This window comes from Mus caroli, unplaced genomic scaffold, assembly GCF_978045245.1.
Source record: "Mus caroli unplaced genomic scaffold, Mus_caroli_1 scaffold_11, whole genome shotgun sequence".
Classification (NCBI taxonomy): Eukaryota; Metazoa; Chordata; class Mammalia; order Rodentia; family Muridae; genus Mus; species Mus caroli.
The window spans coordinates 18,492,802-18,513,295 of record NW_028227266.1 but is presented as its reverse complement, the minus strand read 5'-3'; the positions used below and the strand labels follow the sequence as shown (position 1 = coordinate 18,513,295).

General features: G+C 49.1%; 1 protein-coding gene and 1 long non-coding RNA gene across 3 annotated transcripts; one reads left to right on the top strand and one right to left on the bottom strand.

Moving 5' to 3' along the window:
• Window positions 1-274: 274 nt before the first annotated feature.
• LOC110301889 (uncharacterized) lies at window positions 275-11,611 on the top strand. The gene is made up of 3 exons (XR_002378747.3): window positions 275-904; window positions 10,382-10,451; window positions 11,484-11,611. It is a non-coding gene; the product is annotated as an uncharacterized LOC110301889 (long non-coding RNA).
• Window positions 1,326-19,803, bottom strand: CUNH19orf38 (chromosome unknown C19orf38 homolog). Of its 2 annotated transcripts, XM_021172591.3 has the most exons (7): window positions 19,627-19,803; window positions 16,989-17,309; window positions 10,369-10,458; window positions 7,425-7,452; window positions 6,831-6,874; window positions 6,084-6,121; window positions 1,326-2,114 (listed from the first exon to the last, which is right to left on the bottom strand). In XM_021172591.3, exons 1-7 carry the CDS (start codon window positions 19,667-19,669, stop codon window positions 1,998-2,000), a joined length of 681 nt encoding a protein of 226 aa, XP_021028250.1. In that variant the 5' UTR covers window positions 19,670-19,803; the 3' UTR covers window positions 1,326-1,997. The 2 variants fall into 2 exon arrangements, with proteins under 2 accessions (XP_021028250.1, XP_021028251.1); XM_021172592.3 differs by lacking the exon at window positions 10,369-10,458 and having other exon boundaries at window positions 19,627-19,781.
• Window positions 19,804-20,494: the final 691 nt, after the last annotated feature.

Genomic DNA, 20,494 nt, shown 5'->3' with positions numbered 1-20,494 from the left:
GCCGCCTGCCGGCCACGCGACGCCTCGCCGCCGCCGGCCGGCTCGGTGGCGCAGCGCCCCCTCCTGGCGCCTGAGGGAGCCGGGCGAGCGCAAGCACGACGGGGGTGGGGCCGGCCCCACCCCGCGGGAACGGTCGCTGCTTTGTGAGGTGGCTGAGCCACCCCGGCAGGCCGGGTGAAGGCGCCTACGTTGGGAGGCGGTGCCCCGCAGTATGACACGCCCCCAGGGATGCTAAGCCCCGCCCCGAGGCCGCGTTGTGCGAACGGAGGCGCTTTGTGCCACGGCGCACAGCTCTGGAGAGATGGGCAGGGCGTGCGTCAGGAGGCGGTGCTTAGCCTTCCCGGCACGCCTCCGGAATGATCAGGCGGCCCCACCCCCCGCTCGGGGCGGGAGACCGGTGATCCACAGCCCTTTGTACCACAGGGCGTTTCAGGAGGCAATGCTTGGCCGCTCGGACACGCCTCTGGGGCCAGACCCACCCACAGGCCGGCAGCGAGCGAACCACCATGCTTTGTGCCACTGTGAGCATAGCTCAAGAAAGGCGTGAGTCGGGGAACTAAGTAGAAACGCCTCCTCCAGGGCTGAGCTCCGCCCCTAGGCTGGCGTGCTGCGTACTCCCCCAATACTCTTGGGGGTGAGGCGTTCGTCTACTTTATACACCCGGAGGAGGGCTGGCTCCGCCCCCAGAAGGGACGGTTACTAGCAGAATGCAGACGGTGCTCTGCATCTTTTTGTCAAGGGACGGTGTTCTGATCCACGAACCCTCCCTCGGAGAGGTCGGCCCCCTCCGGGCCAGGGTCCTGCAAACAACCTCTCCTGAGCTTGAGGAAAGGCAAGAACCGTTTCCAAACCCAGGTGATTCGGCCACGCCCCCAAGTTAAGGTTCCGCCCTGTACGTTCCCAGGTAAGCTCCGCCTTGCTCCCGTCCCACTGGTAAGAAAAGGCCCTGTGATAGGTCTGGACTGGTTGGCAGGCTCGCACCCAGCATGGGGCCCCTTCCCATGCTGCTCTGGGATAAAGGCTTTTCAAGCCGCCCTCCAGAGCTTGGCCTTCGCACTGAACTTAAAGGAAATTCTTTAGCTTCTCCACTAGGACCTCTCCTTTTCTCTAGTTAACTCTCAGGTCCCCCAGTGAACTCAGTGGCCAGCCACTGTGTTCACTTTTGCTGGGCCTCTGAGAACTCTAATACGTACCCTCTCCTGGGCCTCCGCAAGACTCACAAAAGACTCAACCCTTTCCCAAGTCATCCCTCCCATCTAATGGTGCAAGCACACAATCTAAGGCAGCTGGGCCCACAAAGTGAAGAGTAAAAACGTACTCTGCTGGGCAGTGGTGGCATACGCCTTTAATCCCGATGCTCAGGAGGCAGAGGCTGGCAGTCCTTGAGTTCCAGGCCAGCCTGGTCTAGAGTGAGTTCTAGGACAGCCAGGGCTACACTGAAAAACCCTGTCTCAAAACAGAAAACATCCCAAAGTTAGGTGTTATGGCAGTAACTTTAATTCTAGCACTCTGGAGGCAGGTGGATCTCTGAGTTTTAGGCTGGCTTGCTCCACACAGTGAGTTCCAGAACACAGACCCTATCTAGAAACAACAACAGCAACAAAAAATATACACATCTCTCCTGAAAATAAAACACCCAGTCTGGAAGTAAGTTGCAGTTGGGGAAGCACAGGAAAGGAGTTAGAGAATGTAGACCTCTTGTGCCTGACTTGGTGTCCTGATTCAATAGTGACACTTCTCTGGTGATCTGGGAATCTGTGAAGAGGTTCTGGCTCTCTGTCTAGCCTCTAGGCTGATACCCCAACTCATTTTCTTGTCTTCTGTGAGGAAGGTTACAAGGTCCCCTTCCTTTGGCCAGTCCTTCCCTAAGAAAGCTATGGCTTGATTCCCACCCCCACCCTACCTCCACTGCCAAGTCTCTGGACAGATGTGCAGCCTCTGCAGCCTCTGGCAGTGGGAGGGAAAGAACTGGATAAAGGGGTCCTCATTCTTCAGCCTCACTGGCAGGCCCGGAAAGTGCTGAACTCAGGGGGCTCCGGAGAGGATGATGCAGAGGTGGGCCTCTTTCGAGGCCCTGAGTCTAGGGTTGCCACTGAGTCTTCCTGAGTCATTTTCTTTGCCCATGGAAGAGAAGAAAAGAAATTTAAAAAACAAAAACAAAACAAAACAAAAAACCCTAAGTGGTTTTTGGTGTAAGGACCTGGGAGTTCCTCCTGTTGGAAGCTGTTGGTACCTTCCTACCTCTTCCTACCACCTCGCCAGATTCCAGACTCCAACCTTCAGTGGCTCTGCAGAAGAGGGGGGCCAGGGCCCAAATCCCACTTCCCTAACTTCCTAGCAGTCTGACCTCACTTTGAGGGACGACACATACGGGCCTCAAGTTTCAAATGCTAGTATCCATCTCCTCGGGGCAGTGTGAGGCTTGAGAAAAAGAGGCGCCACCCATCCGAGTTCCCCTAAAATCTTACCAAACCTGAAGCCAGTTGGTGAGGTAGGCTGAGGGGTCCTCAGAGCTTTGATCCTCCCTAACCAGTGACCCCTGTAAGATCCCTGACTAGCCAGAGTATTTCTGTAAAGAGTATTCAGGGTGGCACGCCTTTACTCCTAGCCCTCAGCAGGCAGAGGCATGCAGGTCTCTGTGAAGTGGAAGCCAGCTTGATTTACATAGTGAGTTCCAGGCCAGCCAGGGCTACACAGTGAGACCCTGTCTTAAAAAAGAAAGGAAAGCAGGTAATGGTGGTGGATGCCTTTAATCCCAGCACTTGAGAGGCAGAGGCAGTCAGATCTCTGAGTTCAAGGCCAGCCTCTACAAAGTTCTAAGACAGCCATAGCTATACAGACAACCGTGTCTCAAACAAACAAACAAACAAACAAACAAAAAACAAGAAGGAGAGAAAGAAAGAAAGAAAGAAAAGAAAGGAAGGAAGAAAGAAAGGGAAAGGAAAGGAAAAAGGAAAGGAAAGGAAAGGAAAGGAAAAAGGAAAGGAGGAAAGGAAAAAGGAAAGGAAAGGAAAGGAAAGGAAAGGAAAGGAAAGGAAAGGAAAGGAAAAAGGAAAGGGAAAAAGGAAAGGAAAGGAAAGGAAAGGAAAAAGGAAAGGGAAAAAGGAAAGGAAAGGAAAAAGGAAAGGAAAGGAAAGGAAAGGAAAGGAAAGGAAAGGAAAGGAAAGGAAAGGAAAAAGGAAAGGAAAGGAAAGGAAAAAGGAAAGGAAAGGGAAAAAGGAAAGGAAAGGAAAGGAAGCAGGCAGGCCTGGTGCTGTAACCACACCTTTAATCCCAGCACTTGGAACATGGAGGTAGAAAGATCTCTGTGAGTTTCAGGCCAGCCTGATCTACATATTAAGTTCCAGAGCAGCCAGGATTACATAGATGGATCTTGTCTCAAAACAAAACAAGCAAACAAACTAAACAAATAATGAAAGTGTCTGGAGAGAAGGCTCCACAGTTAAGAGCACTGGCTGCTCTTGCAGAGGACAGGGTTTTCATTCCCGGCACCCACGTGGCAGAGCACCCCTGTCAGGACAGAGCACCCCAGTTCCGGGGCTTCTGACACACTCACACAGACACACTTGCAGTCAAAATACCAATGAACATGAAAAATAAGAACCCAATAAAATAATGAAGGGAATCTCCACACCATAGAGCTTGCCAAATTGTTAGCTGTCAGGCTCTGAGAGATGGGGTGGTAAATGGGCAGCTGCTTGGAAGTCATTCTCTACCAACATCAAAGCTTTTTTTTTTTTATTAGATATTTTCTTTATTTCCATTTCAAATGCTATCCCGAAAGTTCCCTATACCCTCACCCCGCCCTCCTCCCCTACCCACCCACTCCCACTTCTTGGCCCTGGCGTTCCCCTGCACTGGGGCATATAAAGTTTGCAATACCAAGGGGACTCTCTTCCCAGTGATGGCCGACTAGGCCATCTTGTGCTACATATGCAGCTAGAGACACGAGCTCTGGGGTTCAAAGCTTTCTTCTTCTTCTTTTTTTTTTTTTTTTTTTGGTTTTTCGAGACAGGGTTTCTCTGTATAGCTCTGGCTGTCCTGGAACTCACTTTGTAGACCAGGCTGGCCTCGAACTCAGAAATCCGCCTGCCTCTGCCTCCCGAGTGCTGGGATTAAAGGCGTGCGCCACCACGCCCGGCTCAAAGCTTTCTTTTTTAGAAGGTTTTACTTATTATTAATGTATGAGTGTGAGTATTTTCCTAAATCTGTTTTAAATACAGCTATGGGTACGACTAGGGATTCGCTGGAACTAGACTTACAGTTCCAGGTCAGCCAGGGCTACCTAATGAGACCATTCTGAAAATGAAAGAAGAAAGGAAGGAAGGGATGAAGGAAGGAAGGAAGGAAGGAAGGAAGGAAGAAAATAAAACCAAAAGCAAGAACTGAGATATTTGTATGACTGTGTTCACAAAAGCCAAAAGGTAGGAGCATTCCAAGTGTCTGTCAATAAACATGAATCAGAAAAATGTGGTATATCATACTCTGGACTAGCATTCAGTCTTAAAATGAAGAACATTCAGAGACAAGTTCACATCATGGGGTGAACCTAAGGGTACTATGTGAAGTGGAACCAGCCAGTCACAAAAAGAGAAATATTGTATTGTTCATATGGAACAAAAGCAGGAAATAGGGCTTAAGGCTTTGGGTACATGCACAGCCCAAGATACCAAGATGTGTGTGGGTGTGTGTCTGAAACAGAGACAGCAAAGTCAGCACACAGTGGGTCCAATGTCCTGCACCACCTGGTCCTTGCCCATAGTCTCAACACCCCAAATGAACCCTGCAAAAGGACTTGGGGGCTCATGTCCCAGCACCCTCTCCAGAGTCTTTCCAGTCACTCCATGAGGTGAATTGTGAGCATATGTATGTTTTATACAGCCCTGGGCAGTGAGCATTGCTACTACATATTGACACTGTCTCCAAAAAAAGCAAGTGAAACATGTGTCTCGGTTGGCAGAGTTCTCCCTAGCATGCAGAAGTCCCATCCCTCGCACCACATAAGCCGCATGTAGTGGTGCACACCTATAATCCCAGCACTTGGGAGCTGGCTGCGAGATGCTTCAGGCTGCAAGATGAGTCAAGTATTCAGGAGCACCCTCAGCAACATAGTGAGTTATGAACAGAAATAACAATATTCAAACCCAACCAAACAAAGGCAGCAATAAAAAAGCCTCAGGAGTGATCCAGCTCCCATGTGTCGGGACGGTGTCGGGACGGCATATACTGGCCACCATGCCCAGCAGTCTCAGTTTATCTGGGCAGTTTAGGATTTGTCTCAGCTGAAGCCACAACAGATGTAAATGTGGCACTTCAAACACACTAGGCTCTCTCTCTGCCAATGCAGTTGCATCTCTAGCTTTTGTTTTGTTGGCTTTTTGAAACAGTGTTTCTCTATGTATCCCTGGGTGTCCTGGAACTCAGTATGTAGACCAGAGCTAACCTCAAACTCAGGATCCACCTGTCTATGCTGGGATAAAGGTGTGTACCACCATGCCCTCCTCATTGTTTTGTTTTGTTTTGTTTTAAGATAGGGGAACTCAGGCTGGTGAGATGGCACTGTAGTTCAGGGCAGTGCTGCCAAACCTAATTACCTGGATTTGATTCCTGGGGCTCATATAGAAGGAGAGAACCAACTACAAGTTGACCTCTGACCTCCACATGTATCCTGTGGCACTCCCCCCACCACATAAACAAAACAAATAAAATGGAGGGGGGTGGGCGAGACAGAGACTCTGTAGCTCAGGGTAACCTGTAATTCACTAAGTAGCCCAGGCTAGTCCCCCAATCCTCCCTCTACCTCCCAAGTATTGGCATTACAAGTGTGAACCCTATACTGACTTATAAAAATAAGCTTTTCTTGTTGTCGGAAGGGGACCAGAGCATATCAGAGTGTCACAAGATTCCACGTAGATACCACCAGGTCACTGCAAACCTCCTCTCACCATCCTCAAGGCTTGAACCCAACCCAGTGACAATGCAGCCCTGTGATCCCCCAGTTTTTCATAGCCAACCCCAGGCTTATGCTAGTGCTGTGACCCTGGCTCAGAGTCTGAGGAAACTTGACAAACAGAGCGACTCACCGTGGAGATGGCAAACAGAGAGTTATCAAAGGACATGTCTGAAACAGAGAGAGCAAAGTCAGCACACAGTGGGTCCAATGCCCTGCACCCACCTGGTCCTTGCCCATTGTCTCAACACCCCAAATTAACCCTGCAAAAGGACTTGGGGTTCATGTCCCAGCACCCTCTCCAGAGTCTTTCCAGTCACTCCACAAGGTGAATTGTGAACATTTAGAGGGAGGGGCACAGGTCTCACTGTGTAGAACATGCTGGGGGCCAGCGAGATGGCTCAGCAGGTGAAGGCACTTGCAGCCAACTTTGTCACCTTGAATTCAATCTCCAGGACCCACTTAATAGAAGGAAAGAATTGGCTCTTACAATTTGTTCTCTGACACACGTGCACTATGCCAGACACCATATGCAAATAAATAGATATTCAGATGCTGCAGGTCTCTGAAGTGTGTAAACAGCATGGCTGATGTCCAAGTCCAGCATAGAGCTTATCTGGGGAATCCAGGAAGGTTTCCGGGGGGGGGGGGGGGGCGCATGTACACAGAAGGTGGAAAGTGAGTGTTCTAGGCAGTGGATAGAGCCAGTGCAGAGACTAGAAACCAAAACAGAAAGTGGGAACCCAACAGAAAGAACGGGGACTGTGTTTGGACCCTAATAGCAACCAGAGGCTACAGAAAGAGTGTAAGTAGCAACGGAAGAAATTTGAAGCTTACTTCACCCAGGGAAGCCTTGAGGGACATGGACAACATAACAGACCTGTATTGGTGAAGTTGATCTGAGCCCAGCAGGATTCACGCTCTCTGCAAAGGGATTCAGAAGAAAAGATGCCCCATGAAATAGGACACTGGTTCTAGAATATCTCTGCTAGTAAGACATGATATGACTTGCTCTCAGCACTTGCACATCCACAGCAAATACCTGCACCCTGAAAGCACTCAGCCCTCATTTTCAGAGCTGTCACACTGGGTGGCAAAACTCTGGCTGTGAGGAGCCAGGGACAGCTCCAGGGAAAAATCTAACATTGCATAGTCCCAGTGAGAGTCCCAAAGAATGCCACTGCAAATATCTAGATTTCTGGGACAATATTGTGGGAAACAGCAGTGAGCTGGAATGCACGGCCCTATGTGACTGAGCTTCAGGCCTCAGTATTCACATCTGGAAAATGGGTGTCATCTGAACCACTAGGAAGAAGCAGTGAACTTAAGTTTTATAGCATCCTAGTATAGAGCAATGCTACTAAGTAATCCATGTTCCATGTACCTATCAGCCCTCCCACCAGAGGGCACTGTGGGAAATGAGGCATTTGCCCAGCTAGTGAAGTGCTCAAGGATCCCCCAGGGAGGGTCTTACCTCTGCTTCTGTAAGTTTTTGGCTTTAGCTAGAAGAAAGATGAACAGGCATGGATTAGATGATTCTGGATCTGATAGCAGCTAAGAACTGTTGACACCCATGACATCAAACATTCCCTTGACCCTGTGGGACCCAGCCTTGGCTCCTCCATGGCGATCTACCAGTAATTACAAAAGCTGCTATAAACAGATCTTTTTCAGCTCTTTTCTCTGCAGGGTTTCACAGGGTAGCCCTGGGTGTTCTGGAACTCACTCTGTAGACTAGATGGACTGTTTGGTAGTGATCTGCCTGCTGAGTACAGGAAGTAAAGGCATGGACCAGCATGCTCACCTTCAGTCCTGTGTAGCTCAGGCTGGCCTGAACTTACTATTGTAGTCAAGGCTGGCTTTGAACTCCTGGCCCTCCTATTTCTAACTCCTAAATGCTGGAGTTATGGTGTGTGCCATCTGTTTGTTTAAGGCAGGGTCCAGCCCAGGTTGGTCTCTAACCAACAGTCCTCTTATCTCCTCATCAGCCTCTTGAGTTCTGGCATAAAATCTGTATGACCACTTCACCCAATATTGTTTTGGGTTCGTAGAAAGTATTTACTCTGTGTGTGTGTGTGTGTGTGTTCTTGCATGGGTGTGAGTTCACACATCATAGGACATATGTCTCTGTTGGAACAAATCCTGTGGAGTCAGCCACCCTACTCTATGAGGCGCAGGGATTGACTCTAGGTCGCCATGGTTGGCAGTAAGCACCTCTGTCTGCTGAGCGACCTTGCTGACCCTTATTAGTTCTGTGTGTGACTTATGAGAAATGTATGGCCATTTAAAAACAAAAACAAAAGCTTGAAGCTACCAAATGTGGTGCCTCCCTGCTGTAATCCCTGCAAACGGAGAGCAGAGCCAGGAGGATCATGTACATTTCAAGGCCAACTTGATCTACATGGGAGGTGTGGGTTATCAGACCAGCCTGGGCTGTGTAGTAAAATCCCAACTCTTTTAAGCTAAATCCAAACAAACAAAATCTTCAAAATTGTATAAACATGTAAATTGTTTTTCTTAAAATACTGTGAATTTCCTACTAGACAATTTCCATCACAAGGATTGTGAGTTCAAAACCACCCTTCGTTATATAATAGCAAGCATGAGGCCACCCTGGGCTACATGAGACCTGTCAAAGTCAGGGTTGGGGGAGTCAGTGAGATAGCTCTTTAGGTAAAGATACTTGCTGCCAAGCCTGATGACCGGAGTTGGATCCTGGGGACCCACAAGGTGGAAAAGGAGAACTGAATCCTACAACCTCCACCCAGAGGGAGAAGAGGAAGAGGAGGAAGGAGAAGGAAGAAGAGAGGAAGGAGGAGGAAAAGGAGGAGGATGATAAATGTTTTGAAAGGCTTTTCCATTGTTTCTAGGAGTAGAGGTAGCTGCGGCCTAAGTGGAGAGCTTAGAGCAATAGTTCTCAACTTCTATCTCCAAAAATATTTACATTACCACTCAACAGTAGCAAAATTACAGTTGGGACATAACAATGAAAATACCTTTATGTAACATAGCAAACATGGGTGTCGACATAGCAAAATAACATAAGCTGTATTAAAGAGTCACAGCGTAAGGAAGCTTGAGGAACACTGGTTTAGAGAAGGAGAGTTCTGGAAACGGATGAAGGAGATGGTGCATGCAAATGGGAATGAATATATGTCTCACATAGCCCGGGCTAGGCTGGAGTTTGCTCTGTAGTGAGGTTGACATTGAACTCAGTCCTCTGCCTGCAGCTAGTGAAGTGCTGGGGTGCCTGGCGTGCCCACTCTGCCTCTGCAGGACAGCTGAGCCTCCATGGACCTTGCTGCCTCAGGGTGTGGTTGAAAACCATTCTAGTCTCCCTTGAGTACCCAGGGATCCCATATGTCAATCACCCCTCCCTCCACCTGTCACCTTACTTCTGCTGATGCCCCCTCCAACTGCTGAGTTCTAGTGAAAGAATTCCCCAAACTGACTGACTCTGTGCTGCTGCAAACATCACACCAGTCCTGGTGAGGGAGAGCTGGCTCGTGGTTAAGAGCACTGTTTCCCAGGCCCAGCCCCTACAGGTGGGAGGCACAGAGGTCCTACACATGCTCACAAGTAGACACCAGGGGAACTAGGAATGGTAAACACACAGGGTTGTTCCTTCAAAGGAAGGTGTGTGTGCGTGCATGTGTATGCATAACCTGTTATCAGCCCAGAAGGCTGAGAGCAAATGTGCTTAATAATCTGGTGACTTTATGTGCTTTGTGGCTGAGACCTCACCAGATCTTCCCTCACTCTTATCATGTATGAGCTTATTTTTCTCAGTCAATCTATAGAACACGTCTTAATAGAAGATGTTGCATGTATTTTACACGGAGTTTTTATGTCAAGTCTTATGCTCTATTGTGCACATGAGATTGAGCTAATTATCACCAGGAAAAAATTCACTAAATTGTGCCACACTTACTATGCCTAAAATAAACTACTTTAGGTCCAAAGTTGGAACCAACACCAGCTATTTAGTCATATCTTGCTTCCAGATCATTACTCTACTGACCATGGTGATCTCAGACACCCCCCACCACACCCTCTCTCCCATATTCCCCAGACCCAGACCCCACACACATGACAGGCTACAGCCATCTGTAACTCCAGTTCCAGGGCATTTGATGTTCCGTTTGGTCTTTGACACTCCCAAAAAGGAAAAAAAAAAAAAATCCAGGCATGAACAGGAGTTTAGCATCAGCCTCGATGACAGGTGGAGAGAGGGAAAGGAAAGGAGCTGGGCGTGGTAGCACAGTGCACTCCGGGGCAGAAGCAGAGGCAGTGGATCTCGGGGGCAGCTGGGGCTACATAGGGAGACCCTGCCCCAGACGCTGTGCAGGGAAGACTGAGGGTGTTTGGAGGCTGTCTGTCTGTCTGCTGACCCGGTTTGCTTCCTGCCCATTCTTTACCTTTTCTCACCAGCACTGTGATGGCCACCAGCCCTGAGAACAGCACAGCTCCAGCCAGGCTCAGGGAGAGTGCCAAGATCCAGGTGGGGACTAGAGAGAAAAGAAAGAATGGGGCCAGTGAGGGAGCTGTGAGGGCAGGGGAGGGCTCATCTGGGGCCTTTCTGGAGCCTCATCCTCACCCAACAGACACCTCGCCAAGTGTCTTGGGTGTAGGTGGGCCTGGGAACTTAACAAGCCTGGCATGTAGGCAGTTAGCAGTCAGTGAGGACTTCTGCTGGACCATTAAGAAAGTTTGTTCCTTCTGGGCAGGTAACCCCATCCCAAGGCCACGTGACCAAGCATTTAGAGGGTTAAGGAGGATGGTTGTGAATTCAAGGCTATCATGAGCTGCAGAAGTCAAGGCCAGCCCAGGATACAGAATCACCTCCATACACACTTGAAAACAAAACGGGGGTGGTGGGAGCTTGACTAACGTAAAGAAGGTTCCAGGTTCCATTCCCAGCACCATCACACACACACACACACACACACACACACACACACCACAGTATGTACATGGGAGTCAGAGGATATCTTATGGGAGATGACTCTCTCCTTCCATCATATGGGTTGCAGAGATGGACTCAAGTCATCATGCCTAAGGGTAAGCGCCCTTTCCCACTAAACCAACTAGACGGCCTGACATATATATATTTGTGTGTGTGTAAACATATACATGTACACATGTATATGTGTATATATATATATTATATAGATATATACTAAAAAAAAAAAGGAGATTGAAACTGGACATAGTAACCCAAGTGTCACACTCTTCTTTTTTTTTTTTTTGGCCTCCCGAGTGCTGGGATTAAAGGCATGCGCCACCACGCCTGGCAAGTGTCACACTCTTAATACCAACATATGGGAAGCAGAGGCAGGAGGATTGCTATGGGTTTAATGCCAAGGCTGTGTAGCAAGACCTTGCCTAAAGAAAAGACAAGAAAATAGAAGGAGCAAAGGAGGGAAGGAGAGCTGGGACGATGAAGGGAATCAGTGTGGGGAGGAGCTATGAGGAGGTGGGTGACAGGGTGCAAATGAACAAAATACATCAGCCTTTTTATTTCTATGCATAGGGACCGAGAGAGGAGGCACAGCAACCACATGGTGGCTCACAACCATCTGTAATGAGATCTGACGCCCTCTTCTGGTGTGTCTGAAGACAGCTACAATACTTACATGTAATAAATAAATAAATCTTTTTTAAAAAATCTTAAACAGCAACAACAACAAAATAAGGCAGATGTGTGCTGGGAGCCAAGGTGTTGGGTTCCAAGTATAAGCCTGTGTCCCTGGCCACTCTTGCCAGTACCCTCGACCTTGCCAGTATGACAGGTCTCCAGAGACTCAAAAGGCCAGGTCAAGCGCTTGAGCACAAGGGCCTGGCTTAAATGGGAGTATCTGCTTCAGTACAGCCCCAGATGCCAGTCACACACCGAGGCTCCTGCAAGGTCAGTGAGTATTTACCCTGATTTCAGACCCACTCCCAAGAACTCACTGTTAGAAGCTGTGGCGGCGTCTGGGCCCCTCAGCTTCTGGTATTATGTTTTCAAAACAGCAGGGACAGAAAGGAAAGACTTATCCAGAAAGGAAATTTAAAATCGCCTACTAAGTTTGGCAAGGATGACTCTATTCTTGCATAAATAAATCCCCTGTTAATCAAAAACAAAAAACAAAACAAAACAACAACAACAAAAAACAAAATAAGAAAAGATGTAGCAAGATTAAGGTCTGCTGGCTAGTTTTATGTCAACTTCTCACAAGGTGGAGTCATCTAAAAAGATGGAAACTTAATTGAGGGAATGCCTCCATAAGGTCAGGCTGGAAGGCATTTTCTTTTCTTTTGTAAATAATTCATTTATTTTATGTACACTGCTGATCTGCCTGCGTGTGTGATCGTGTGAGGGGGTTGGGTCTGGAACAGGAACTATAGTTATGAGCAGCCATGTGTGTGCTGGGAATTCAACCCAGGACCTCTGGAAGAACAGGCAGTGCTCTTAATCTCTGAGCCATGTCTCCAGCCCTAAAAGGTATTTTCTTAATTAATGATTGATGTGGTGGTCCAGCCCACTGTGGGTGGGGCCATCCTGGGCTGGTGGTCCTGGGTTCTGTAAGAAAGCAGACTGAGAAAGGCACAGAGAGCACGCCAGTAAGCAGCGCCTGTCCATGCTCTCTGCATCAGCTCCTGCATCCATCCAGGTGCCTGCCCTGTTTAAGCTCCTGTCCTGACTTCCTTCAGTGATGGACTATGATGTGGAAGTATAAGCTGAATAAACCCTTTCCTCCCAATCTTGGTCATGGGGTTTCGTCATAGCCCCTTAGAAACTCTAAGACAAGCCGGGCGTGGTGGCGCACGCCTTTAATCCCAGCACTCGGGAGGCAGAGGCAGGCGGATTTCTGAGTTCGAGGCCAGCCTGGTCTACAAAGTGAGTGCCAGGACAGCCAGGGCTACACAGAGAAACCCTGTCTCGAAAAACCAAAAAAAAAAAAAAAAAAAAGAAACTCTAAGACAATGGGTCAGTGGTTAAAGGGACTTCCCACCAAACTTGTTAACCTGAACTGAATTCCCATGTGGTGGAAGGAGAGAACACATTCTCACAGGTTGTCCTCTGACATGTGCAAACATACACACACACACACACACACACACACACACACACACACATGCAGTTTTTTAAAAGTAATTTTGGAGGTAGTAGAGATACCTAAGTGGCTAAGAGCACTGGCTGCTTTTCCAGAGAACCCAGATTAAATTCTGAGTACCCACATTACAGCATACAGCCATCTACAATGCCAGACACAAAGCATAAGAACCCCTCTTCTGGCCTCTTTGGACATAGCACACGTGTGGTAAAAGACAATAAATACATGCAGGCAAGACACCCATACCCATGAAATGTGAATAAATAAATAAATTCATTACTAATTGTAAGATTTTTTTTTCGAGACAGGGTTTCTCTGTATAGCCCTGTCTGTCCTGGAACTCACTCTGTAGACCAGGCTCGAACTCAGAGATCTCCCTGCCTCTGCCTCCTGAGTGCTGGGATTAAAGGTGTGCGCCACCACTGCCAGAAGAGATGTTTAAAGGGCTTCTGCTTCTGTGGCTAGGGTTGGTATTGGAGCACCAAAATGCAGACCTAGAGCTTCGGGGCAGGGTTATACCACCATGAAAGGGCAAGGTATCCTTAAACTAAGCCAAGGAAGGAGAGCAAGAAGGACATGAAGGTTCCTGCCATCTTTGTTTTTTGTTTGTTTGGGACAGGGCCCCACTAGGTCTGTCTTTCAATCCTACCCATGTCTGAATCCTCAGTGAACTGCCTTCAGTGAACCATCAAAGTCTTTGTGTAGGGGAAGCCAGTTTCTTTTTCATTTCTTTCTTTGCCCCCTTCTCCTTCCAACAGGGACTTGTGTGCCTCAGGCAGCCCTCAAACTTGCCATGTGCCTTGAACTCATGCTGCCCTGCTTCCGTAGTATGACAGCATGTGTCCCCAGGCCTTAAAGCCTAGCAAATGTTCTACCAGTAGAGCTGCAACCCCTGCCAAGGTTGTTCTGTTTGTTTGTTTGTTTGTTTGTTTGTTTGTTTGTTTGTTTGAGACAGGGTTTCTCAGTGCAGCCCTGGCTGTTCTGGAACTCACTCTGTAGACCAGGCTGGCCTCGAACTCAGAAATTCACCTGCTTCTGCCTCCCAAGTACTGGGATTAAAGGCGTGCACGACCATGCCCTGCACAATTGTTCTGTTTTTGAGACGAGGCCTTATAGTGTAGCTCTGACTTGCCTGAACTCTCTATGTAGACCAGGCTGGCCCTGAGCTTACCCATGCCTTCTGAGCACTGGGGTTAAAGGTGTTTACCACTAAGCCTAGCTCCCTCACTCCTTTTTTTGGTTTTGCTTTTGGTTTTTGTTTATTGGAAACAAGGTTTCTCTGTGTGCCAGCCCTGGCTGTCCTAGAGCTTGCTCTGTAGACTAGGCTGGCATTGAACTCACAGAGACCTACCTGTCTCTGACTCATGGGTGCTGGGCTCAAAGGCTGTGCTACCACCACCCAGCTTTTCATGTTTTTTTTTTTTTAATTAATTGATTACTTATTTAGCTTGTATCACACCAGTAGTTATCTTGTAGCTCCAGTCTATGTACTAAAGAGTCAATGAGCTGGGCAATGGTGGTCCTGCCTTTAATACCAGCACTCGGGAGGCAGAGGCAGGCAGATTTCTGAGTTCGAGGCCAGGCTAGTCTACAGAATGTTTCAAGACAGCCAGGTCTATACAGAGAAATTCTTTCTGGGGGTAGGGGAGAGTCAATGACATTTGCCCTGGATATACAGTGGGTTCTGAAGACCACCAGGAACTCATCCCTCAGGATGGGAGTTTCATGGGGCACTAGACAGGTGTGATATCCCAGCACTAGGAGAGCTAAAAGCGAGAGCTCAGGAGCTCAAGGCCATCGCAGCTGCACAGGGAGTTGCAGGCCAGCCCAGGACACAGGAGTCTCTCTTAATTTTTTTTTTTTTTTTTTTTTTTTTTTGGTTTTTCGAGACAGGGTTTCTCTGTGTAGCCCTGGCTGTCCTGGCACTCACTTTGTAGACCAGGCTGGCCTCGAACTCAGAAATCCGCCTGCCTCTGCCTCCCGAGTGCTGGGATTAAAGGCGTGCGCCACCACGCCCGGCCTTAATTTTTTTTTTTAAAAAGGAAAGAATAGCCGGGCATGGTGGCGCATGTCTTTAATCCTAGCACTCAGGAGGCAGAGGCAGGCAGATTTCTGAGTTTGAAGCCAGCCTGGTCTGCAAAGTGAGTTCCAGGACAGCCAGGGCTACAGAGAAGCCCTGTCTCAAACAAACAAACAAACAAAAGGAAAGAATGGGGCTGGAGAGATGGCTCAGAGGATAATAGCACTGACTGCTCTTCTGAAGGTCCTGAGTTCAAATTTCAGCAACCATATGGTGGCTCACAACTACCTGTAATGAGATCTGATGCCCTCTTCTGGTGTGTCTGAAGACAGCTACAGTGTACTTACATATAATAATAAACATCTTAAAGAAGAGAGAAAGAAAGAAAGAAAGAAAGAAAGGGAAGGAAGGAAGGAAGGAAGGAAGGAAGGAAGGAAGAAAGAAAGAAAGAAAGAAAGAGAAAGAAAGAGGAGAAAGAAAGAAAGTAAGAAAAGAAAGTAAGAAAGAAAAGAAAGAAGAAAGAGCTGGGCATGCTGGCGCATGCCTTTAATCCCAGCACTCGGGAGGCAGAGGCAGGCGGATTTCTGAGTTCGAGGCCAGCCTGGTCTACAGAGTGAGTTCCAGGACAGCCAGGGCTACACAGAAACCCTGTCTCGAAAAACCAAAAAAGAAAGAAAGGAAAAGGAAGGAAGGAGAGAGAAAGAAAGAAAGAAAGAAAGAAAGAAAGAAAGAAAGAAAGAGAGAGAGAGAGAGAGAGAGAAAGAGAGAGAGAGAGAGAGAGAGAGAGAGAGAGAGAGAACGGGCATTTCCAAGTTGTTGTCCGCTGCTGCAGACTTAGATTCCTTTCCCAGGACTGAACTAGTGGGGAGTGGGATCTGGAGATCTGGTGGGCAGGATGTCTTGATCTGGGGAGCAGATCTTTGGCACGAGGGTCACCGTCTTCCTTTGACTGCAAGACCACAAGGCCCTGGTGAGAAAGGGAGCTCATGCCGGGCAGGCCGCTCTGTCTTCCCAGCCTGTGGGCCCTTCTGCGGGGTGACAGGATCCAGGAGGCCTGGTCCTCACTCTCAAGGATGACCTTGGATCTCTGATCCTTCTGGATGCACCAGCTGGGACTACAGAGGCCCACCACAACACCTGGGTCTTCTGTTTGTTTGTTTATTGAGTCTTCTATGTAGACCAGACTGGCCTCCAACTCATGGCAGCTCTCCAGACTTCAGGGATACACGTTTTTGCCACCTGCCTGACCTTGCTCCTTAAAACAATTTTGGAATTACATATTTCTTTATGTTGGACATGGGGAGGCAGTGTATTTGTGGCACAGCAAAGGTCAGAGGACAACTTTTGGGAGTTGACTCTTTCTTTACAGAATCTAAGGGGTGGACTGAAGCCAAGCTGGCAGGCTTGGTAGCAAGCTGCCTCCAGCACAGTCGTGGCACCCTCTGGTTTTGCCTGCCCGAGGGGCTTGGATGCCTTTCATTTACTACCCAAATACTAACCAGGCTTTCCACTCAGCTCATCCTAGGCCCATCCCTGGGGCTCCACACCTATAAGGCAAACCCATTCCTTTATCCAGGAAAGAATATAGGTAAGAGGCCTCCCAAGGCCTTTGCTTGGTCAGATGAAGAACTGATGTCAGCTATGGCCCACAAGCCCCTGCATCACCTCTCTGTCATACTTCTGGCTCTTCCTCCATCACTGAACTTCTGCCCTCCTGGGATCACCCACAAACACACAAAGGCGAGTGAGTTCAGCCCCAGGCCTTTGCATGCCTGTCTTCGTGCTGTGTGTCCTGGGTGTCTATCAGGTGGCTGCTTCTCTTCCTTCAGATCAATATACTTATCTGCAGACTTGAGCTTGCTCTGAAGTGTCCCAGGGAGGTCTAGGGCAGCAGGACCAGAATTATACAGAGTCTTACCTGGGAAGGAGACCTGCACCTGCTGGCTGAAGTCCGACAGCTGGGGCTGGCTGTGCTCACCCATCACACCATACTGACAGCAGAAGTTCCCCCCAGCAGCCTCACCGCCACCACCACTGCCACCACCAGTCACATTGAATGTTACACCAGGCCGATCTGAGGGGGCCTGTAGGAGCTGGACCACCTCTCCCCCTCGGAACAGGGTAAAATTGGCCCCTAGGATGCCCCCTGGGGCTGTGCACGAGATGTAGATGGGGTCCTCGCGGCTGCTTGGGTAGGGGGGCACCAAGGTGATGGACGGTGCAGGGATGGCCAAGGAGCCTGTAATGAAGAATGACAAGTTGAGATGGCTGTGTGTTCTCCAGACCAGATCACCTACACTATAGTGTCTGTGTGCCTACATGTGTGTACCTGCACGTGCACACATGTGTATGCTGGGGTCCAAACCATCCTGACATCTGAGGAGCTGCACCTCCAGGCACCCTTAATGTTTGTATCAGGACACTGGTGACCCCCTGACTACTCACCACTGTCAGGAGACTGGGTACCTGGTACAGGTGCTTGTCAGTGTTTAAGTCACCCCATTGACAGTGGCGGTAATTATTATACAGTCACACAGAGATGCTCAGTCAGCAGGACTAGCATCAGACTCTGCTGTGGTGCCAGGAACAAGGCAATATTATTATTTTATAGAAATGAAACAAGCCAGGGCTGGAGAGGTGGATCAGTGGTTAGGAGCATGGGCTGCTCTTGCAGAGAGCCTGGGTGTGATTCCCAGCACCCACATGGCAGCTTACAGCTAGATCCAGGAGGCCTCTTCCTCTCTGTGTAACTTAGGTTCAAAGGGATTTAATGCCCTCTTCTGGCCTCCAGAGACACCAGGCATGCACACAGTACGCAAACACACATGCAGACAAATCACCCATACACAGGAAAGAAAATGGGGGTGGGGGAGAAAATGAGAAGTCCAGGCTGCATGCGAGGAAATGGAGAAGACTACTTGTGAACTGAGGTGACCTCAGAGGACTTCCCAGAAGAAGTGACATATAAGCTGACCCCCTGATAGTGTAGGACTGCTATGAAGATTGAGGAAGGTCCTTCTAGCCTGAGGAAATGCTGTGGGAAGGTGGTAGACAGAGCACACAGATAACCGTGTGAGCCCCTGCCTAGAATCCCCCAGGGAGGGGCTGGGGTCGTGGCTCAGTGGCAGAGCCCCTGCCTAGAATCCCCCAGTGAGGGGCTGGGGTCGTGGCTCAGTGGCAGAGCCCCTGCCTAGAATCCCCCAGTGAGGGGCTGGGGGTGTGGCTCAGTGGCAGAGCACCTGCCAAACGTGTGTGAGGTCCCACGTTCATCCACAAGACCAGAAAAGAAAAAGAAAACCCAAGGGGTGAGTTCATGTTGTTTAATGAGAGGTGAGTACGAGAGAGAAAGGAGGGCGGAGGGATTTGTCTTACTCCTTGGTGTTGTCTGGAGGCTGGGTGTGGGGGTGGAGCTGGTCTTCTTGTAGGAAGCAGCCTCTGGTGGGACCAGTCCATTGCTTAGCTGTTACAATTTTCTGACCAGAAAGTCAGAAGCAACCCATTTTGTCTTTTTAAAAATGTATTTTATATGTACGAGTGACTTGCCTGCATGTATATCTAGGTATTATGTGGTCTCTGTGGAGGCCAAAAAAGGTGTTAAATCCCTTTGGACCCAAGTTACAGAACATTGTGATCTGCCTTGTGGGTGACTGGGAATTGGACCCAGGTTTTTGGAAAAGCAGCCAGTGCTCTTAAGGGCTGTGGCAGCTCTCTAGCCCCCTGTTCTGTCTTTTATAAATTAAATTTATAGCCCGGCAGTGGTGGCATATGCCTTTGATCCCAGCACTTAGGAGGCAGAGGCAGGCAGATTTCTGAGTTTGAGGCCAACTTGGTCTACAGAGTGAGTTCCAGGACAGCCAGGGCTATACAGAGAAACCCTGTCTCGAAAAAAAATTAATTTATTAATTCATGTTATGTAGGTGTGTGGATATTTGTGCCGAGGTATGTGTGTGAAAATCAGAGGACAACTTACAAGAATTGGTTTTCTCTTCCCACCATGTGAATGCTAGGGAAAACTCAGGTTGACAGCAAGTGCCACCAGCCCTCTTTAAAGAAACAAACAAATCACACACACACACACACACACACACACACACACACACACACACACACACACACACACACAGAGAGAGAGAGAGAGAGAGAGAGAGAGAGAGAGAGAGAGAGAGAGAGAGAGCCATATCCAACCCAGGCAGGCACTCTACCCTTGAGTTTTGTCCCAGCCCCTGAGCAGGGGACCTGCAGATGACACTCCACAGAGCTTGGGAGCTAACCTTTCCTAATTCCACAACTGCCCAAGTCCTGGGCAGGCCTGGATGGAGCCCAAGGGGGTGGTGGCACTGCTGGTGGGAAGGTGTTTCTACAGAACTTGTCTCCGCAGAGCACAAGAAAGCTGGGATGAGAAGGCTGTAGTCAGGCAGTTTCCCAGGCTCCAGGTTGACCCCGGGGGTGGGATGGGGGGGATCAGTGTCATCTAATCACTGTAGGGGCAGCCCCACTGTGCTTTCTGCCCTACAGGGCAGCTGGGTCCATCCCCCAAGGGCAAGTTTCAGACTCACCAGATGCAAATAGCAGAATGGTCCAGGGCATCTCTCCTCCCATGTAGGGCTGGGAAAGCTGGCCAAGGCCACGGGGATCTGGGGCTCCCTGCCAGCCCGAGACCACAGTGGAGAAAGGAGAAGCGAGTGTTGGTTTGTACAGTTTCCTGGGTGGCAGGAAGTTGCACACAAGCTTGGGCACCAAAAGAGACTCCTGTCCCCACCCATTCCCCAAACACACAGCCAGCCACCCCACAAGTGCCCAGTGGCCCTATTGGCTACAGTTTTGTACACTGCAGCCGGGGAAACGTTTGCTTCCTCCTTTCAACCCCAAGAATCTTGGTAGTGCCAGTGTGCTAAGAGGGAAGCCTCTACCCAAGCACACCAACAAAGGCAAAACCAAATGACCTGGTGGCATCTGGGGATCAAGACTCAACCAGAGTGTCCTCAGGCAAGGTCTGAGTACGGTGGTATCTCAGCTGCTCTATTGCGGGGATGAGAGTAGTGGACATTCATTCAATCAGGGAATCCTGAGAGCAAATGCAACAGTGTAGCCAAAGGGCCTGGCTCCTAGCCAAAGAATGCTGGCCTAGAATTCCCCAGCTAGGAGCTGGGGGGCGGCTCTGTGGGAGAGTGCTAGTCTAGCTTTCAGTAGCTACATGCCTAGAGGTTTGCAGCTTTGGATAAAGGCTGCAAGGTTTCCTCAGGGAGTTGAAGGCACACCAGGTGAAGGAGACAAGAAGCTTGGCTGGGCAAATTCTGATACAATTCTTTATCATTAACTTTAGTTAATGGTACATTTTATTTAGTTCCCCATTCAATCATAAAATGCGCCTGAGGGTCTACTGTGTTTTAAATGAGAATGTCTCCCGAGGCTGTGGCATTAGAA

Bases quoted from the DNA above. Each gene is read 5' to 3' on its own strand.
- CUNH19orf38 (XM_021172591.3), bottom strand. From the start codon at position 19,669: ATGGGAGGAGAGATGCCCTGGACCATTCTGCTATTTGCATCTG. The intron at 6,875-7,424 runs GTAAGACCCTCC...ATCCCTTTGCAG, and splicing joins AAAAACTTACAGAAGCAGAG to AGAGCGTGAATCCTGCTGGG. The intron at 6,122-6,830 runs GTCTGTTATGTT...TCTCTGTTTCAG, and splicing joins GATCAACTTCACCAATACAG to ACATGTCCTTTGATAACTCT.